The sequence below is a fragment of the Pseudophryne corroboree genome, chromosome 3 (assembly GCF_028390025.1).
Source record: "Pseudophryne corroboree isolate aPseCor3 chromosome 3, aPseCor3.hap2, whole genome shotgun sequence".
Lineage (NCBI taxonomy): Eukaryota > Metazoa > Chordata > Amphibia > Anura > Myobatrachidae > Pseudophryne > Pseudophryne corroboree.
Window position 1 is genome coordinate 795,632,869 of NC_086446.1, and position 18,723 is coordinate 795,651,591.

Genomic DNA, 18,723 nt, shown 5'->3' on the forward strand with positions numbered 1-18,723 from the left:
CCATACAACCTATTAGAAGCTTGGTTGAGGCTGGGTCCAGATCACAGGTGGTGGGACGCAAAATTCGAGCAATTTCAGCAGTGTCCTTTACATCCACTGGGTCAAAGCTGGTCCATGAAGGCAGGTAGCTTATATTGTCAGGCTTTGTAGTTTGGCACTCCTTTGATGGCACTGTGGAGATTCCAGCCCGGATGGTGGATATTTTATCTGCAAAGAAGTTTGCAAACTCGTTGCATCTTGCCTGGGAGAGGGTCTCATCAGTCTGCAGGCATGCTGGCTTGCAAAGCATCTCCACTGTGCGGAAAAGCTGAGCTGGCCTATTGTTTGCTGCTGTGATCTCATTTGACAGGAACTGTGCCTTCTTACGAGTGATTGTCGATTGATATTCTTCGTTATGCTTTATTAGTTTTATTTTGTCATCCACTAGGTTAGTCTTCCTCCATCGTCTTTCCAGTCTACGCCCCCTTTTCTTGAGCTCACTAACACTGTTGTCGAACCATGGAGCTTGATGTTGTGGTTTACGAGGTTTTAAACGCACAGGGGCGATAACATCAATTGCAGCCATAACATCCCTATTATAATAACGGACTAGGGAACAGGGATCTTCACAGGCACCCAGTATAGCAGCGAGATCCAGATTTGCTGCAAGAGCCTGGGGAGTCATACCCCTCCTTGGACGATACCTGGTCAACTCCACGGGCAGAGATCTTATTTGAGGGGTTGCAACTGAGAGCCAGAGGGAGTAGTGGTCTGACCAGATGACTGGGTTTATTTTTAGGTCAGTGACTTCTAATCCAATCTGAAAGACAAGGTCGAGAGTGTGACCACTTTTATGTGTGGCAGAGGGAACGACCTGTGTGAAGCCCAGACCATTCATTGTGCACAGGAGGTCTTGGCCAAGGCGTGAGAGCTCATCATCCACCCATGCATTGAAATCCCCGAGGATGAGCCATCTTTGATGTTCCAGAACCAGGCCAGCAACAGTGTCTGCAATTTCTTGTAGAAATATCTTTCCATCTCCAGGTGGCCGGTAAATGAGAAGTACTCTGAAACCTAATCCTATCGAACTCCGGGCAGCAATGCACTCGAATGAGCGAGTAGTTTCAATAGGGTGGACCCTAAGTTTAAGTTCTTTTTTGAAGCAGATAGCCACCCCGCCACCCCTGCGGTCCAGTCTTGGGTTGTGGATGACAGAGTAGTTTGTTGGTACTGCAGCCTCCAATATAGGTGCTGCATTTTCATCTAGCCAGGTCTCTGTAATACAGGCTAGATCTGCAGATTCAATAAGGTCAGCAATTGTTGCAGTCTTGTTTCTTATAGATCTGGCATTACAAAGGACTGACCTGATTGGACATACCAGAGGGCCTTCAGTTTTCTTTATGTTAAGTGCAGGAGCTCTGGGTATGGGGGTCACAAAGCGAGAGTTGACAGTTCTGTTCTTCCAAACACAGGGCCGTCTTTTGGGTATCACTTCTATTTGATTGTTCTTTGAGTATGAGGGTGAGCAGGTGGGCAAAGGACTTAGATGGTTACCGGGGGAAATACATTTCCGGCCTGCTCGCTTCCCACGAATGCGCCAGTGTTTTCTTTTTAAAATGCCAAGGGATTGGAGAATAGAAGCCTGTGATGGTGTGATAGGAACTGCAGAACGTGGTGGGCGGAGTGAAAGAATGAAGCTGGAGCAATACGTATACATTTGGTCATCAATGACAGATTACTATAAGTTTGAGCTGCATATGATGATGAGAGAGGGAAAGAAAGCAGTGTTTTGTTTTTGTTTTGTTTTTTTTCCTTTTTGTGTTTTGTTTTCCCCCAATTCGGTATGTGATCCAAAATTATAATGACATATGAACAAAGTTATTGCTATAACCTATTGGGTGTGTTTGAAGCAAGTGATAAATAAAATAACTGCTGATTTAGTCAATTATCCTAGGATAGGCAGTCTTTTGGAAGGTGTTAGAAGCCAATTCCTACTGTGTAGGTGTGAAAAGTCTCAGTGTGAGAGGCCTTTGAAGTAGATTTTTTTGTGTGGGGGTAGTGATAACGTGTCCTGGGGAATGGATCCTGATTTTAAACAGTGAGCCTTCAGCAATTCAGAGCCTGAATATACTGATATTAGTAGATTAATGCAATAAGTCAGTTATTTGTTGCTCAGAGAACAGAGGTGGATGATGTCTAAGTGAGGGGCTGGATGTAGCCAAAGATAGGTTGTAATCCACAGTACCTTATCTGGGTAATGTCCAATGCAGAGTACAGCAGCTGCTAAACTGAAGGATTTCTCAGTGGAGATATGCAGAGGATTCAGTCCAGGATTCAATCCAGTGTGTATCTCAGCGCAGGAATGCAATCCGTTGGTTTTGATGAAATGTCCGCGTAGAGTAGTACAAGTTAAAGGTAAGTCCATGGATATTTATGATGATTCATAGGTCAGTTGTGGTGAATTTAAGCTGTTTTATGGAGATGATCAGGAGCATACAAAAGGTGAGGCAGCCATCTTGGGCGCCAGTCAGTATACAGCCAGCGCTGGTTTCCATACTGTTTTTGTAATAATTGTGTGGGTAGGCCAAAGCGAAGGCGGCCTTGCGTTAAGTCGCTAAAATCTTTTTGCTGGTTGCAGTGTCGTGTTTAAAGTAATCCAGTAGTCACGGACGGCGATTCTCGGATTGGCGTATCTGGAGAAACGGCCAGTGGTCGTGACATCATCCTTTACTTATATGGCCACACAGGAAACACAGAGTACCTTACACAGTACATTAGTAGAAACACTGCCAACATAGCAAGTAAAAAGTGCAGAATACTTACAATACAAAACATTGCAGAAAATGGCATAAAAGTTACAATATGCGAGCAAGGGAGGAGCATAAAGTGGTGGGTTAGGATGAGAGCTTACACTCTATAAGAGAGGGACAGACAAACAGGGGTGACACAGAGGAGAGACAGTGAGAGATAAGCATAGAGCGGTGGGTTAGGATGAGAGCTTACACTCTATAGGGGAGGGACAGACAAACGGGTGACTGAGAAAGGAGAGACAGTGAGCGAGGAGCATAGAGCGGTGGGTTAGGATGAGAGCTTACACTCTATAGGGGAGGGGCAGACAGACAGGGGTGACACAGCGGGGAGACAGTGACTGAGGAGCATAGAGTGGTGGGTTAGGATGAGAGCTTACACTCTATAAGGGAGGGGCAGACAGACAGGGGTGACACAGAGGAGAGAAAGTGAGTGAGGAGCATAGAGTAGTAGGTTAGGATGAGAGTTTACACTCTATAGGGTAGAGGCAGACAGACAGCGGTGACACAGAGGAGAGACAGTGAGCGAGGAGCATAGAGTGGTGGGCTAGGATGAGAGCTTACACTCTATAGGGGAGGGGCAGACAGACAGAGGTGACACCGAGGAGAGACAGTGAGCGAAGAGCATAGAGTGGTGGGTTATGATGAGAGCTTACACTCTATAGGGGAGTGGCAGACAGACAGGGGTGAGACACAGAGGAGAGACAGTGAGTGAGGGGCATAGAGCGGTGGGTTAGGATGAGAGCTTACACTCTATAGGGGAGGGACAGACAGGTGACACAGAGGGGAGAGACAGTGAGCGAGAAGCATAGAGCGGTGGGTTAGGATGAGAGATTACACTCTATAGAGGAGGGGCAAACAGACAGGGGTGACACAGAGGAGAGAGACAGTGAGCGAGGAGCATAGAGCGGTAGGTTAGGATAAGAGCTTACACTCTATAGGGGAGGGACAGACAGACAGGGGTGACACAGTGGGGAGAGACAGTGAGAGGAGAAGACAGAGCGGTGGCTTAGGATGAGAGATATAAGGCTGTAAGAAAGAAGTGGGACTTGAGAGCCCATTTGAAGCTTTGAAGAGAGATAGAGAGTCTGATATGGAGAGAGTTTCAGTGTTGGGGAGCAGAACTGGCAATGTCTTCAGGGTGGAGTGGGGTGAGAAAAGGTGGTCACTGGCTGAGCAGGGTGAGTTAGGAGAGTGTGTACAGCGGAGAGGATCTGGGGACTGTGGTTATGTAGGGGAAGGGGAGCCAGTATAGAGCTTGTAGCAGAGGGGAGGCAGATGCAGTACATACTGAGAAGATGATGAGCCGGACAGCACTGAGGACAGACTGGTGTAGAAAGGTGAGAGACAGGGAAGCCAGATAAGGAGGTTACAGTAGTCCAGTCTGGAGACGACCAGTGAGTGGATGAGGGTCTTTGTTGCCCCCAGAGTGAGAAAGGGTCTAATCCTGGATATATTATGAAGGTGGAAGCGACAAGACTGGTAGAGGGACTTGCATGACCATTATAGACTGCTGAAGGTATATATCTATACAGGACACACACACATATCTCCTTGCCTGTGCTCCTGACCCATGGACAGTCCTGATCCTTGCTCCACTAGTGCGGTCAGGTTATTGATTTCTTCCTTCAGAGACTGAACGGTTTCCTTTGACTGCTGTTCCTTAGCGTAAGCCGCGTCCACCATCTTCCACGCCTTCTCTATTTCCTGAGACAGAAGACATGCCATCAGGTGTAATACACATAACACGTATCAGACTCTCAGTGTAACAACAGAACTGTCCATACATGGGGCTGAATCTGAGGTCTGACAAGTCATGGAATAAATGCAGATATTTGGCCTAAGCCTGGTGCATGAGATACGTATGATATCAGATGGATCGCTGCGTACGCACAACTCTACACAGCCCGCAACTGCGTCTACACCCCCCCCCCCCCCTCAGCGCAGCATAAGTGCGAATGCCCCACTGCCGCCAAATTACTCCCATCTAGCCGCAAGTGGCGATGCAACTGAGACGCGTGCAGCTCTGAGTCGCCTGAAGAAGGATACACTCAGCTATGGAGCCCGTGCAATGTAAAACATCACAAGATCTGTCTTCAACATGGACTGGCGTGCAACTCTGAATTGGCCCCATAAAGTCTATACCTACACCGGAAGTGCAGGAAGAATGTTGCGAGCAGAGCCAACGATGTAGGGAATACAGCCTTTGGTGCAACTGGCCTCAGCCAGTTTTATTGAGCAGTAAAACAGAACTGAACATCAAAATAAAATACCTTTCCGGCTGGCACTAACTATACACAGGATAATCCTAACTCACTAAAATAAATACAAGGAGTTTACCAGGCACAGCTCTCTGTTATTTAATATCAGGTTTCTCTCTCACAAAGACTCCATAGTCTCTCCTCTTTCCCCAGGCAGCGAGAGAGCAATGATCAGGCTGTCAATCTTTTAACACACCCACACAGCTGAAAGCCCTAATTAGACTTCTGTGAGGCTAACAGCCCAAAGACCCGAACTGGGCCTAAATGGATGGAGAACCCGCCCTCTCTTCTCACATCCAACCCCAGGACCCCTTATCCGGCTCTTACCAAAGGCCAAAAGCTCTCAGCAGAACCAACACAATATTCCTGGGGTTTTAAAACACATAGGTAAGAAACCTGTGGCAAATATACCTGCCTTCCACCACTATTCCAGTGATCTGGTCACATTATGTTTAGATAATGTGTATACGGTGTATACAGACTAACCTCCCCGCTGCATCAGGCGCCCAATGTCAGCGGATGGCAAATCTCTGGCGCTGCGTCAGTGACACGTACAGCTCATAGATCTTTCCATCAAGCCCAGACTAACATCTAACACTCAGCTAGGAAGGGAACTGCGCTCAAGTCATCTGTGATGAAGACTCCACATAAATATCCAGTAATGGATTAGTCTCAGGATAGACCTGTATTTATCCCAAATACACTTATACTTTTCTACAGTTTCAGGAATATACTACAGGACAGTCAGGAGTAAAGCACTGAAGAGCAGGTAACTTTACACCTTGGTAAAACCATGCTGCACTACAAGAGGGGCAGATGTACGATGTGCAGAGAGATTTAGGGGTATATTTACTAAAGTCAGGGCTGTCTTATCATTATTGTAAGACCTGGACAAAGCAATGCACTGGGGCCCCTACCCACCCATTGACGGGAACAAATGAAAGAAAATATCATACAGATGTAGCACTCATACTGTATATAACATACCCCTCTTGTGGTCCACCATCATCTCTCCACATACTTCCATATAGTGAATGGGTGTCAGCACTTTGGTTGATATCTTCAGCCATACACCAATCAACATACTGACAATCATTCACTGTCTGGCTGCAGGCTGGGAGGGAGGTAGAAAATGCTGCACTCTGACTGTGTGCAATTCCCAATCAGACCAGCCGTGCAGCATTCCCCCGCCTGCCTCCCAAGAAGTTCCGGATGCACCATCTCAAAGGCCCCTAGAATCGTGGGGCCCTGTGCAGCTGCCCGGTGTGGCCAGACGTTAAGATGGCCCTGACTAATGTGCGGGTTTATAGAAGTGGAGATTTTGCCCATATCAATCAGATTCTACTTATCGTTTTTCTAGCAACTTTTAGAAGAAGATTGGTTGCTATGGGCAACATCTCCACTTCTGTAAACCCGCACTTTTGGCCAAATTCACTAAGGATTGCAAGAGCTTTGCACTTGCAGTCCTGGGCAATGCAAATGCAAGAGGAGGTGCATATCACCCCCAGTCTCAACGTTCATCTGTGACGACAGACTGAGTATGCTTAAGCTTTCTCAGCCTTGCCGTTGCAGGGCGGGTTCTGAGGCCAAGGTAACTGCGTCTCGTGACGCAGTCCCTGGCCTCGCCACTCACGGAAAACGGGGATGACACGCTCCCATTTACACCAACGCCGGCCGCCCCAACACCTCTGCCTGTCAATCAGGCACAGGCGTTCGTATATCTGCGCCACGATCGCAGGACTTATTCTGCTCGTGGGCAGCACGGATGGTGTAATGGTTAGCATTACTGCCCCACAGCACTGAGTTCATGGGTTCAATTCCCACCATGGCCCTAACTGTGTGGAGTTTGTATATTCTCCCCGTATTTGCGTGGGTTTCCTCCGGGTACTCCGGTTTCCTCCCACAATCCAAAAATATACTGGTAGGTTAATTGGCTCCAAACAAAAAATTAACCCTTGCATGAATGTGTGTGTGTGTGTGTACATGTGATAGGGAATATAGATTGTAAGCTCCACTGGTGCAGAGACTGATGTGAATGGGCAAATATTCTCTGTAAAGCGCTGCGGAATATGTGAGCGCTATATAAATAACTGGTAATAAATAATAAATTAAATAAACGAACATCAGGGTAATGCAGTTAGGATTGCATCAGCGATCCTTACTGAATAAGCCCCTTTATTAAATTCCCCCCCGTGGATTTGGAAGGGGTGTGTCCTACAGAGCTGTGTAGCTCAAATACAAATTGTGGTGTATAAAATAAATCTGCTAAGCATGTGTGGGCTACATGCAAAAGCAGCTGGTATTTACCCTGCATGCTAACAAGGATAAATGTATGTGACCCCCTTGCAGTGCAGCACAGTGTGTGTCCCGGTGCACAGTTACTTGCTCTCATCTCAGAACCAGCCCTGCTACAGTATGTCTGTCGGTTACTCCCGCAGTCTGTGATGGTCTTCTCTTGGCGCGCCAGGTCCAGTGCGACTCGGCCATGACAAGCGTCTTCCTCACTCAACATGTGAGTCTCATTTGCATAAATAAAACAACTGGTTGCGTTAAAACGACATCACTGGCCTGCACTGACCAATTTCATGTGCAACATTTGTGCATCTGTGTGCGACTAAGGGCTGAATTAAATTGGCGGCAAAAATGCGGTACTGCCATTTTTGCGTCTTTTGCTGCTTTTTTGACGCAAAACCAGGCTTTTTGCGGGTATGCGTGCTCCCGCAATTCATATTCAAATGCAAAATTGCAAAAAAAACGGGATTACCGCGAAAATTCATGCCAGCAGTAAAAAACATTGGATAACAGTATAGACGTTTATCATTGGTCATAATAAAAGTATTTCTGGTACTTAAATTGGGTCAAATGACTGTTACTGTATATGTATTTATTTTTAAATATGAAAAAATGATAGAAAGCAACGTTTTTTTCAGCAAAATAAGTGTTAAAATTAAATTTGGGGTACATAAAAATGGGTAGTAGTATATATTTGAGACATTTTAGGGGACTTTAAAAAAAAAAGTGGAAACAGACCGACTACTCCCGCCAGCAATTCTAAAAACACCTGTCCCACTCATAAAGCCCCCAATATACCTTGTACCCCAATTTCCATCACTTTGCACTTTTTCACACCAAAAATTAACATGTCATTATTGGCCAATTAAAACTAATGAAACACTTTCAAGTGCCTAATTAGCCATTCAGGGGGGTGTCCCAGGGGTTCTAAACCAAATGCCAACATTTTTAACTTAAAATAGGGATTTCCCTACCTGCTCAGAGGTGGTGAATTGAAATTAGCAGTAAAATCCATTTTCGCGGACAATTGAATAGCTGTTTTTCACGTTTTGCAGTAAATTTGTGGTTTTTACCGTGAACTCGTTTTCGCGGCTAACTGAATTCGGCCCTAAGTCTGAAACTGTGTGCTAAGTGCTGTGATACAGCGGCTGCAGCTTTTTCTCGCGCCAAGTTCCGTTGTGTTTCATCTGCAGCTTTGTAAATGTTTAAAACGAATTCCTGTGCGGCTACAGTGACAGTCCGGCGCCCAGTGCACTGCGAGAGTGTTTTGCTGCAGCTGCGATGTGAAGAAAACGCAAAATTGGATGAAAAGATAAATTGATCAGTTAAATGTAAGTGTTGTTTTGTTGACGCCATTTGTTTTATTTATGCGAATAAGACACATTTTGAGCGAGACAGATGATTGGCGCAGCTGAGTCCAGCCCAGATGGGCAGTTTGGTGTGAGGAGACCACGTGTGTAACGCTGAGATTTCCTCCCACTTACACTGTTATTTCTGTATCCTCCTGCTTTTCATCTGACCAGCCCAGAACCTCCCTCCTGTGATCACGGGCCTAATTCAGATATGATCGCAGCAGCAAATTTGTTAGCTAAAGGGCAAAACGTTTTAGAGGACTGTCCGGAAAAACGCAGGAGGGACCAGGCGTTTGGAGGGAGGGTTTCTGACGTCAGCTCCGGCCCCGATCATCGCACTGGAAGAGTAAGACTGCACATGCGATCGCACCCCTGCTCAGCGATTTTCCCCTCCCCCTGTAGGTGGCGACTACCTGATCGCAGGGACGCCAAAAACGCACCCTAGCGATCAGGTCTGAATTAGGCCCAATGTGCACTGCAGGGGGCGGGGGGCCAGATGTAACATGTGTAGAGAGAGTTAGATTTGGGTGGGTTATATTGTTTCTGTGCAGGGTAAATACTGGCTGCTTTATTTTTACACTGCAATTTAGATTTCAGTTTGTACACACTACACCCAAATCTAAAGGGCCCTACACATTTAACGATCCGCTGCCGAGCTGCCCGACGGCAGATACGGCCGACGGGCGACCCGGCAGCAGGGGGGCAGTGACGGGGGGAGTGAAGTTTCTTCACTCCCCCCATCACACGGCTCCATAGAAGTGCAGGCAAATATGGACGAGATCGTCCATATTGGCCTCCATGCACAAGTGACAGGGCACCAGCGATGAACGAGCGCGGGGCCGCGCATCGTTCATTGCTGGAGCTTCCACACTCAAAGATATGAACGGTATCTCGTTCATTAATGAACGAGATCATTCATATCTTTGACTTTTATCGCGCAGTGTGTAGGGCCTTTAACTCTCTCTGCACATGTTACATCAGGTTTTGCCCATTAGCAAACAAATTTGCTGCTGCGATCAGGTCTGAATTAGGCCCCTTGTCTGACTGTAATCCAACCCAATCCTTCCATCTTTTCTGCCGCTGTATCTCTGTACGGTAATATGTGCGTAATTACTACTCTAGTAGTGGCCATTGGAGCAGAAGACAAAATAGGACAATCATATCCGCCATTAAAATAGTGATTTATCATATCAGTATTCCGTGACATCCGAATATCATAAAAATTAGCAATCCGGTGTCATTGGACTCTGCAGAGAGCTCATTCCGTGAAATAAATCTGATCGATGTGCGTCTTTTCATGTAGTGCACATTTGATTAGACACTCAGGAAGAGGACGATGACGGCTCAGACAGTCAAATTAACATTCAAATCACCTGCGTGGTGTACTTATCAGATGGTTTTACATTGATGGCATTACACAGAATTACAGAGTGGGAAAAAAAGCAATTTCATTTTCAAAGCAACAAGTTAATGGTTTCCTGGACAATAAAAACGTCTTCTCCTGCCGGCCATCCAGGATGGGATTTTAATATACAAACTTGCAGTGTAATTAGATGTGGGGCACATAGTGACATGTCAGGCAAGATAAAGGACTCTAGTCTGCAAATAAAACAGATTGTTGGCTGGTAAACAAGAAGCCTAAGAGCGCCGGAGCCCAGAATGACTGCTATCACCCCTGTAACAGGACAGGCAGGGCGGGAGACCGTGGTCAGGTGGCGGCTGATGCCTGTGCTGGGGCTTATTACACAGCGGATGGTCTGCGCCATGAACATGTTACTGCTCTCTGCAGATCAGCGCCTGCACTAATGATAATAGAACGCAACATACAAGAAAATCTATGTGAAAGAGTACGTCGCCTACACAGAATGGCCAGTGCCCATTGGCGCATCTTCAGTGGGTGCAGCGTATGTGGGGCACAGTAGTCCGATCCCATGGGGGTCCACACTGCACACCCCGAACCCATATTATTAAACTTACCTCTCCGCCAACTCTGGAGTCCTGCGTCGGCTGGTGTTTTGTGCATGTGCAGTCTCTCGGGAGCAAGGCGAAGGTGCCATGTGTCCGGAGACCGTAGCACGCACAAAGCCAGAGTCTACTGCGCTCAATGTGCTGCCAGAGAGGAGGGGCCTGCACGGAGCATGCACACGTTCCCTCTGCGCTCTTACACTGCCCCTGGTGCTGCCAGAGAGGAGGGGGCCTGCACGGAGCATGCACACGTTCCCTCTGCTCTCTTACACTGTTTCTGGTGCTGCCAGAGAGGAGGGGCCTGCACGGAGCATGCACACGTTCCCTCTGCTCTCTTACACTGTTTCTGGTGCTGCCAGAGAGGAGGGGGCCTGCACAGAGCATGCACACGTTCCCTCTGCTCTCTTACACTGCCCCTGGTGCTGCCAGAGAGGAGGGGGCCTGCACGGAGCATGCACACGTCCCCTCTGCTCTCTTACACTGTCCCTGGTGCTGCCAGAGAGGAGGGGGCCTGCACGGAGCATGCACACGTCCCCTCTGCTCTCTTACACTGTCCCTGGTGCTGCCAGAGAGGAGGGGGCCTGCACGGAGCATGCACACGTCCCCTCTGCTCTCTTACACTGTCCCTGGTGCTGCCAGAGAGGAGGGGGCCTGCACGGAGCATGCACACGTTCCCTCTGCTCTCTTACACTGCCCCTGGTGCTGCCAGAGAGGAGGGGGCCTGCACGGAGCATGCACACGTCCCCTCTGCTCTCTTACACTGTCCCTGGTGCTGCCAGAGAGGAGGGGGCCTGCACGGAGCATGCACACGTCCCCTCTGCTCTCTTACACTGTCCCTGGTGCTGCCAGAGAGGAGGGGGCCTGCACGGAGCATGCACACGTCCCATCTGCTCTCTTACACTGCCCCTGGTGCTGCCAGAGAGGAGGGGCCTGCACGGAGCATGCACACGTCCCCTCTGCTCTCTTACACTGTCCCTGGTGCTGCCAGAGAGGAGGGGGCCTGCACGGAGCATGCTCACGGCCCCTCTGCTCTCTTACACTGTCCCTGATGCTAAGATAAATCTTATAGGGGTAGTTCCGCAACAGGTTATTGATACAGACCTTGACCACTAAGGATTCTTGGTCTGTAACCGACTTTAAACTGATGATGCACACTGAGTGTGCCAATTACTAGTCGGTGGTGCTCCCAGAGTCAGTAAGTTTGAGGTATCAAAAGGAGAGAAGAAAGACTCTATGTTGGGGCACTCTTGATCAAATATTAGACATCTAAAACGTAACTTTTAATAATTATATTAAAAATAAAGTGACACAGTTTATAAATTTATGCATTAACATAATTGTTATGCATAAATTTATAAACTGTGTCACTTTATTTTTAATATAATTATTAAAAGTTACGTTTTAGATGTCTAATATTTGATCAAGAGTGCCCCAACATAGAGTCTTTCTTCTCTCCTTTTGATACCACTGTCCCTGATGCTGCCAGAGAGGAGGGGGCCTGCACGGAGCATGCACACGTCCCCTCTGCTCTCTTACACTGTCCCTGGTGCTGCCAGAGAGGAGGGGGCCTGCACGGAGCATGCACACGTCCCCTCTGCTCTCTTACACTCTTACACTGTTTCTGGTGCTGCCAGAGAGGAGGGGGCCTGCACGGAGCATGCACACGTCCCCTCTGCTCTCTTACACTGTCCCTGGTGCTGCCAGAGAGGAAGGGGCCTGCACGGAGCATGCACACGTCCCCTCTGCTCTCTTACACTGTTTCTGGTGCTGCCAGAGAGGAGGGGGCCTGCACGGAGCATGCACACGGCCCCTCTGCTCTCTTACACTGTCCCTGGTGCTGCCAGAGAGGAGGGGGCCTGCACGGAGCATGCACACGTACCCTCTGCTCTCTTACACTGCCCCTGGTGCTGACAGAGAGGAGGGGGTCTGCACGGAGCATGCACACGTCCCATCTGCTCTCTTACACTGCCCCTGGTGCTGCCAGAGAGGAGGGGGCCTGCACGGAGCATGCACACGTCCCATCTGCTCTCTTACACTGTCCCTGGTGCTGCCAGAGAGGAGGGGGCCTGCACGGAGCATGCACACGTCCCCTCTGCTCTCTTACACTGTCCCTGGTGCTGCCAGAGAGGAGGGGGCCTGCACGGAGCATGCACACGTCCCCTCTGCTCTCTTACACTCTTACACTGTTTCTGGTGCTGCCAGAGAGGAGGGGGCCTGCACGGAGCATGCACACGTCCCCTCTGCTCTCTTACACTGTCCCTGGTGCTGCCAGAGAGGAGGGGGCCTGCACGGAGCATGCACACATCCCCTCTGCTCTCTTACACTGTTTCTGGTGCTGCCAGAGAGGAGGGGGCCTGCACGGAGCATGCACACGTTCCCTCTGCTCTCTTACACTGTTTCTGGTGCTGCCAGAGAGGAGGGGGCCTGCACGGAGCATGCACACGGCCCCTCTGCTCTCTTACACTGTCCCTGGTGCTGCCAGAGAGGAGGGGGCCTGCACGGAGCATGCACACGTCCCTCTGCTCTCTTACACTGTCCCTGGTGCTGCCAGAGAGGAGGGGGCCTGCACGAAGCATGCACACGTCCCCTCTGCTCTCTTACACTGTCCCTGGTGCTGCCAGAGAGGAGGGGCCTGCACGGAGCATGCAGACGGGCCATCTGCTCTCTTACACTGCCCCTGGCGCTGCCAGAGAGGAGGGGGCCTGCACGGAGCATGCACACGTCCCCTCTGCTCTCTTACACTGCCTCTGGTGCTGCCAGAGAGGAGGGGGCCTGCACGGAGCATGCAGACGGGCCATCTGCTCTCTTACACTGCCCCTGGCGCTGCCAGATGGAGGGGGCCTGCACGGAGCATGCACACGTACCCTCTGCTCTCTTACACTGCCCCTGGTGCTGACAGAGAGGAGGGGGTCTGCACGGAGCATGCACACGTCCCATCTGCTCTCTTACACTGCCCCTGGTGCTGCCAGAGAGGAGGGGGCCTGCACGGAGCATGCACACGTCCCATCTGCTCTCTTACACTGTCCCTGGTGCTGCCAGAGAGGAGGGGGCCTGCACGGAGCATGCATACGTCCCCTCTGCTCTCTTACACTGCCCCTGGTGCTGCCAGAGAGGAGGGGGCCTGCACGGAGCATGCACACGTCCCCTCTGCTCTCTTACACTACCCTTGGTGCTGCCAGAGAGGAGGGGGCCTGCACGGAGCATGCACACGTCCCATCTGCTCTCTTACACTGTCCCTGGTGCTGCCAGAGAGGAGGGGGCCTGCACGGAGCATGCACACGTCTCCTCTGTTCTCTTACACTGCCCCTGGTGCTGCCAGAGAGGAGGGGGCCTGCACGGAGCATGCACACGTCCCATCTGCTCTCTTACACTGCCCCTGGTGCTGCCAGAGAGGAGGGGGCCTGCACGGAGCATGCACACGTCCCCTCTGCTCTCTTACACTACCCTTGGTGCTGCCAGAGAGGAGGGGGCCTGCACGGAGCATGCACACGTCCCATCTGCTCTCTTACACTGTCCCTGGTGCTGCCAGAGAGGAGGGGGCCTGCACGGAGCATGCACACGTCTCCTCTGTTCTCTTACACTGCCCCTGGCGCTGCCAGAGAGGAGGGGGCCTGCACGGAGCATGCAGACGGGCCTTCTGCTCTCTTACACTGTCCCTGGCGCTGCCAGTTTGTAGGCTGCACCAATGTCCAAGACCGACTGATGGAAAAGACACCAGTCATGTTACTGATGTACATTTTGGGGCTGATTCTGAGTGGGATGCAAACAAGGGTGTAGACAGATGTATCCCAAGGGGATGCTGTGAAGATGCCGGCTGTTGGATTCCCGGCAGTCGGCATACAGATGTCAGAATTCCGACACCCGCCAAAACGTCAACGGTGGAATCCCGGCAGATTCAGTAGACCGACGCTGGAATCCCAACAGCCAGCATCCTGACCGTAAGTATAGCGAGCGGGTTTGGGTTAGGGCGGGGGGGATGGGGGGGTTAGGTTAAGGCGCCACCCAGGGAGGATAAGGGTTAGGCTGCGGGGAAGGGAAGTTAGGTTCAGACACCATGGGGGTAGATTAGGGTTATGCACTAAGGAGGGAGGTTAGGGTTAGGCTGCTGTAATGGAGGGGTAGGGGAGAGGGGGGAACATACTTACCTAGCCCCTGTCGACATATTACAGATTGGGTTTCTGGCGTCAGTATTGTGATCGCCGGCATCCTATCCTGCGGTCAATCATACTATGTTTAAATTGCTCTACTGTCTTAGCCTCTACCACTTCTGATGGGAGGCTATTCCACTTGTCCACTACCCTTTCTGTAAAGTAATTTTTCCTCAGTTTTCCACTGAACCTGCTGTACCCCCCTCCAGTCTGAGTGTATGTCCTCATGTTCTAATACTTCTCTTCCTTTGAAGAATGTTTCTTTCATGTAACTTGGTAAGACCCTTGATATGTGTGACAGTCTCTATCATGTCCCCCCTTTCCCTTCTCTGCCCCACGCTATACATATTAAGATCTTTTAGCCTTTCCGGGTAGGTTCTGTGCTGTAGACCTTGCACCATTCTAGTTGCCATTGATATCCTTCTGAAGATACGGCCTCCAGAACTGAACACAGTATTCTAGATGAGACCGTACCAATGACCTATAGCATGGAATTGGTACTTCTTTCTTTCTGCTACTGATTCCTCTCCCTATGTGGGTATAATACGCATGGCCGGCTTTCAGGATGACGGTGGTCAGAAGATTGACAGTGGCATCCCGATAAGGAGGGAGTCCCGACTGTAACCAGTAGCTGTTATATAGAAGATGTATCAGTGATAGGCATTAGTGACATTAATAAGGAGCTGATGTGAGACTATGGACAGAGCCAGCCTTGGGTATAAGCCATGTGGTGGGGAGCCAGCAGGCACGGAGACCCGCCCCCATGTCGTTTAAGGGGCACCACCTTAAATCTTGCCTTGGGTACCACATTGGTCTGGACCGGCTGTGACTATGGAGATTCCATGGCTGCATACCTGATTTCAAGTAAGCAACAGGTGACATGGCCAAACACACTACTCGGAGGAGAGGTCACATACGTTTGGCCCTGTCGTATATCTCACAGAGCGGATAACACTGAGAGTAGACACAGTTATATAGTAATGTAAGGACCTGTACTGGAAGCGAGCTCCTGGGGCCATGACTGTTTTACCTTTTTTAGTGAGGCGATAGTAGCCTGGTCATCCTGAGACAGTTTGAGGGCTGTAACCACCTTGGCTGAATTCGCCACAATCTCCGCGTTCAGTTCCCGGCACTTGGCCATCAAGCGCTTTTCATTCTCATAGGATTTCTTCAGGACCCCGTGAAGCTTCTCATATTCTATCCGGAACTTCTCCAGACTCTTATCCCCGGTCAGCTCGCTGAGCACCTCCTGGAAATCTTTCTCCAGAAGCTCAAAAGCATTTTCTTCCGTCGCGGTCGCGGCCTTCTCCACCTTCTCCACCTTTTCCTGCAAGAACAAAAGCGTTAGAACGTGACCGGTCAGGGCTGATACGCTGTAGCTGTAGGGGCAACTGGAAAGAGAAATCGCCTTTCGCTGATGCGCAACACAAAGATGTAAAGTTTATCACTGACTACATACTATTCTTATTCCTATGCTTATTATTATTAATTTATATTATTCTTATCATCATCATCATCATTATTATACTATTGTACACAGGTTGCGTTGGACCTGTGGCACACAGCGCAAAATACCAATGTTTCGGTATTTGCGCATGCGATGGGCCTGTACTGCACACGTGCAGTACGGGTCTGTGGTGGTGGACGCAGTGCGGCATCAGACTGACTGTCTGATGATGATTTGGGGTGACGTAAACCTCCGTTTCTCAATATGGAGGGTGTCGCCACCGTTGCGGGGGAGGGAGGTCAGGATCTCCGTCAGAAGACGGAGCGGTACTGTCCTCTTGGAAGGTCCTGCAGAGTCCGGCTTGCGTGACTCCTTGGCTGATGGTGCCAGAGATGATCTGATGTTGCATCTCAGGATGCAGATTGGATCAGTAATACAGCAGGAGGCGTGACGCCCCCTACTGTATCACCATATTAGTGCTACTCCAACTACATGTGAATCAGGCCCAAAGCTGCGAAATGGCCAATCTCAGGCCATCCGTGTGAACATTCTGAGCCTTCAGCCCTAAAGAGTATGATTGACGCTAAGATGTATGAGAGACATGACAGACGCTGTGATGGGGAATCACACACACATATATATACATATATATATATATATATATATATATATATACTAGGTGATTCATCGCGCCCTACGGGCGCTCTTCACACCGTCGTTATGAGCTACTCCCCGTTAACCCCTGCACACCTTTGAACATACGCAGGCCGGTAGATAACAGATCCAGAAATGCAGGGCAGTATAGAGGGCATACAGAAATGGTGTCCGGATGAGAAAAGATAGAGAGGCGTAGGGGGGGAGGGGGGGGAGAAAGGGAATGTACAGAAACGCTGTGCAATCGGTAAAGGATAGGGAGAGTCAGGATGGTAGGGAGAGGATAAAGAGAGGCAAGGGGTTAGACAGAAAATACCGTTGCAAGAGGCTACGACCCGTTATCCCCTGCACGTGCTTCAGCTGTGCTATAATTGTTATTATATGGAGTTTTACCTGCAAAAAAGTTTATGCTATTGGGTAAATATTGCAAGGGGGAAGGGCGTACAATTGTCAAGGGGGCGTAGCCCTTTGTGAGGGCGTAAAGAGTGGCCGCAGGGCACAATGAATAACATAGTGTAGTATATACTGCTAGTGTATGCAGCGCAGCTTATACACACAGTGGCCACAGGTATCAGAGCCGCGTATACACACAATGGACACAGGTAGCTGAGCTGTTTATACACACAATGGCCACAGGTAACGGAGCCACGTATCCACACAGTGGCCAGAGGTAGCAAGACAGCTTATACACACAATACCCACAGGTAGCAGAGCCGCATATACACACAATACCCACAGGTAGCAGAGCCGCGTATACACACAATACCCACAGGTAGCAGAGCCGCTTATACACACAGTGCCCACAGGTAGCAGCGCAGCTTATACACACAGTGGACACAGGTATCAGAGCCAAGTATCCACACAGTGGCCAGAGGTAGCAGGGCAGCTTATACACACAATACCCACAGGTAGCAGAGCCGCTTATACCCACAATACCCACAGGTAGCAGAGCCGCTTATACACACAATACCCACAGGTAGCAGAGCCGCTTATACACACAGTGCCCACAGGTAGCAGCGCAGCTTATACACACAGTGGACACAGGTATCAGAGCCAAGTATCCACACAGTGGCCAGAGGTAGCAGGGCAGCTTATACACACAATACCCACAGATAGCAGAGCCGCTTATACACACAGTTCCCACAGGTAGCAGAGCCGCTTATACACACAGTGCCCAGAGGTAGCAGAGCCGCTTATACACACAGTGGCCACAGGTAGCAGAGACGTTGATACACACAGTGCCCACAGGTAGCAGAGACGTTGATACACAACGTGCCCACAGGTAGCAAAGCAGTTTATACACACAATGACCACAGGTAGCAGTGTTGCTTATACACACAATGGACCCCGGTAGCAGTGCCACTTCTACACACAATTCCCATAGGTTACAGAGGCACTTATACACACAGTGGCCACAGGTAGCTGAGCCGCTTATACACACAATGGCCACAGGTAGCAGCACCACTTATACACACAATGGCCACTTTTAGCAGCACCGCTTATACACACAATGGCCACTGGTAGCAGTGTCACTTATACACAAAATGGCCACAGGTAGCAGCACCACTTATACACACAATGGCCACAGGTAGCAGTGGCGCTTATACACACAATGGCCACAGGTAGCAGTGTCACTTATACACACAATGGCCACTGGTACCAGAGCCGCGTATACACACAGTGGCCACAGGGAGCTGTGCCACTTATACACAATGGCCACAGGTAGCAGTGTCGCTTAGACACATAATGGCCACAGTATTACTTTTTTTTTATTAATCCAATGTCCATTGGTAGCAACTATACTCACAGAAGTTCAGT

The 18,723-nt window shown here is 49.7% G+C and overlaps 1 protein-coding gene across 3 annotated transcripts in view; it reads right to left on the bottom strand.

The window, feature by feature from the left end:
- CFAP58 (cilia and flagella associated protein 58) overlaps window positions 1-18,723 on the bottom strand; it is a 321,538-nt gene that overhangs the window by 256,635 nt on the left and 46,180 nt on the right. For all 3 annotated transcript variants that reach the window (XM_063962655.1, XM_063962656.1, XM_063962657.1), the window contains 2 exons: window positions 15,835-16,131; window positions 4,345-4,493 (listed from right to left, as the gene is read on the bottom strand). In XM_063962655.1, coding sequence (XP_063818725.1) covers window positions 4,345-4,493; window positions 15,835-16,131 — 446 coding nt within the window. The remainder of the gene's footprint in view (window positions 1-4,344; window positions 4,494-15,834; window positions 16,132-18,723) is intronic.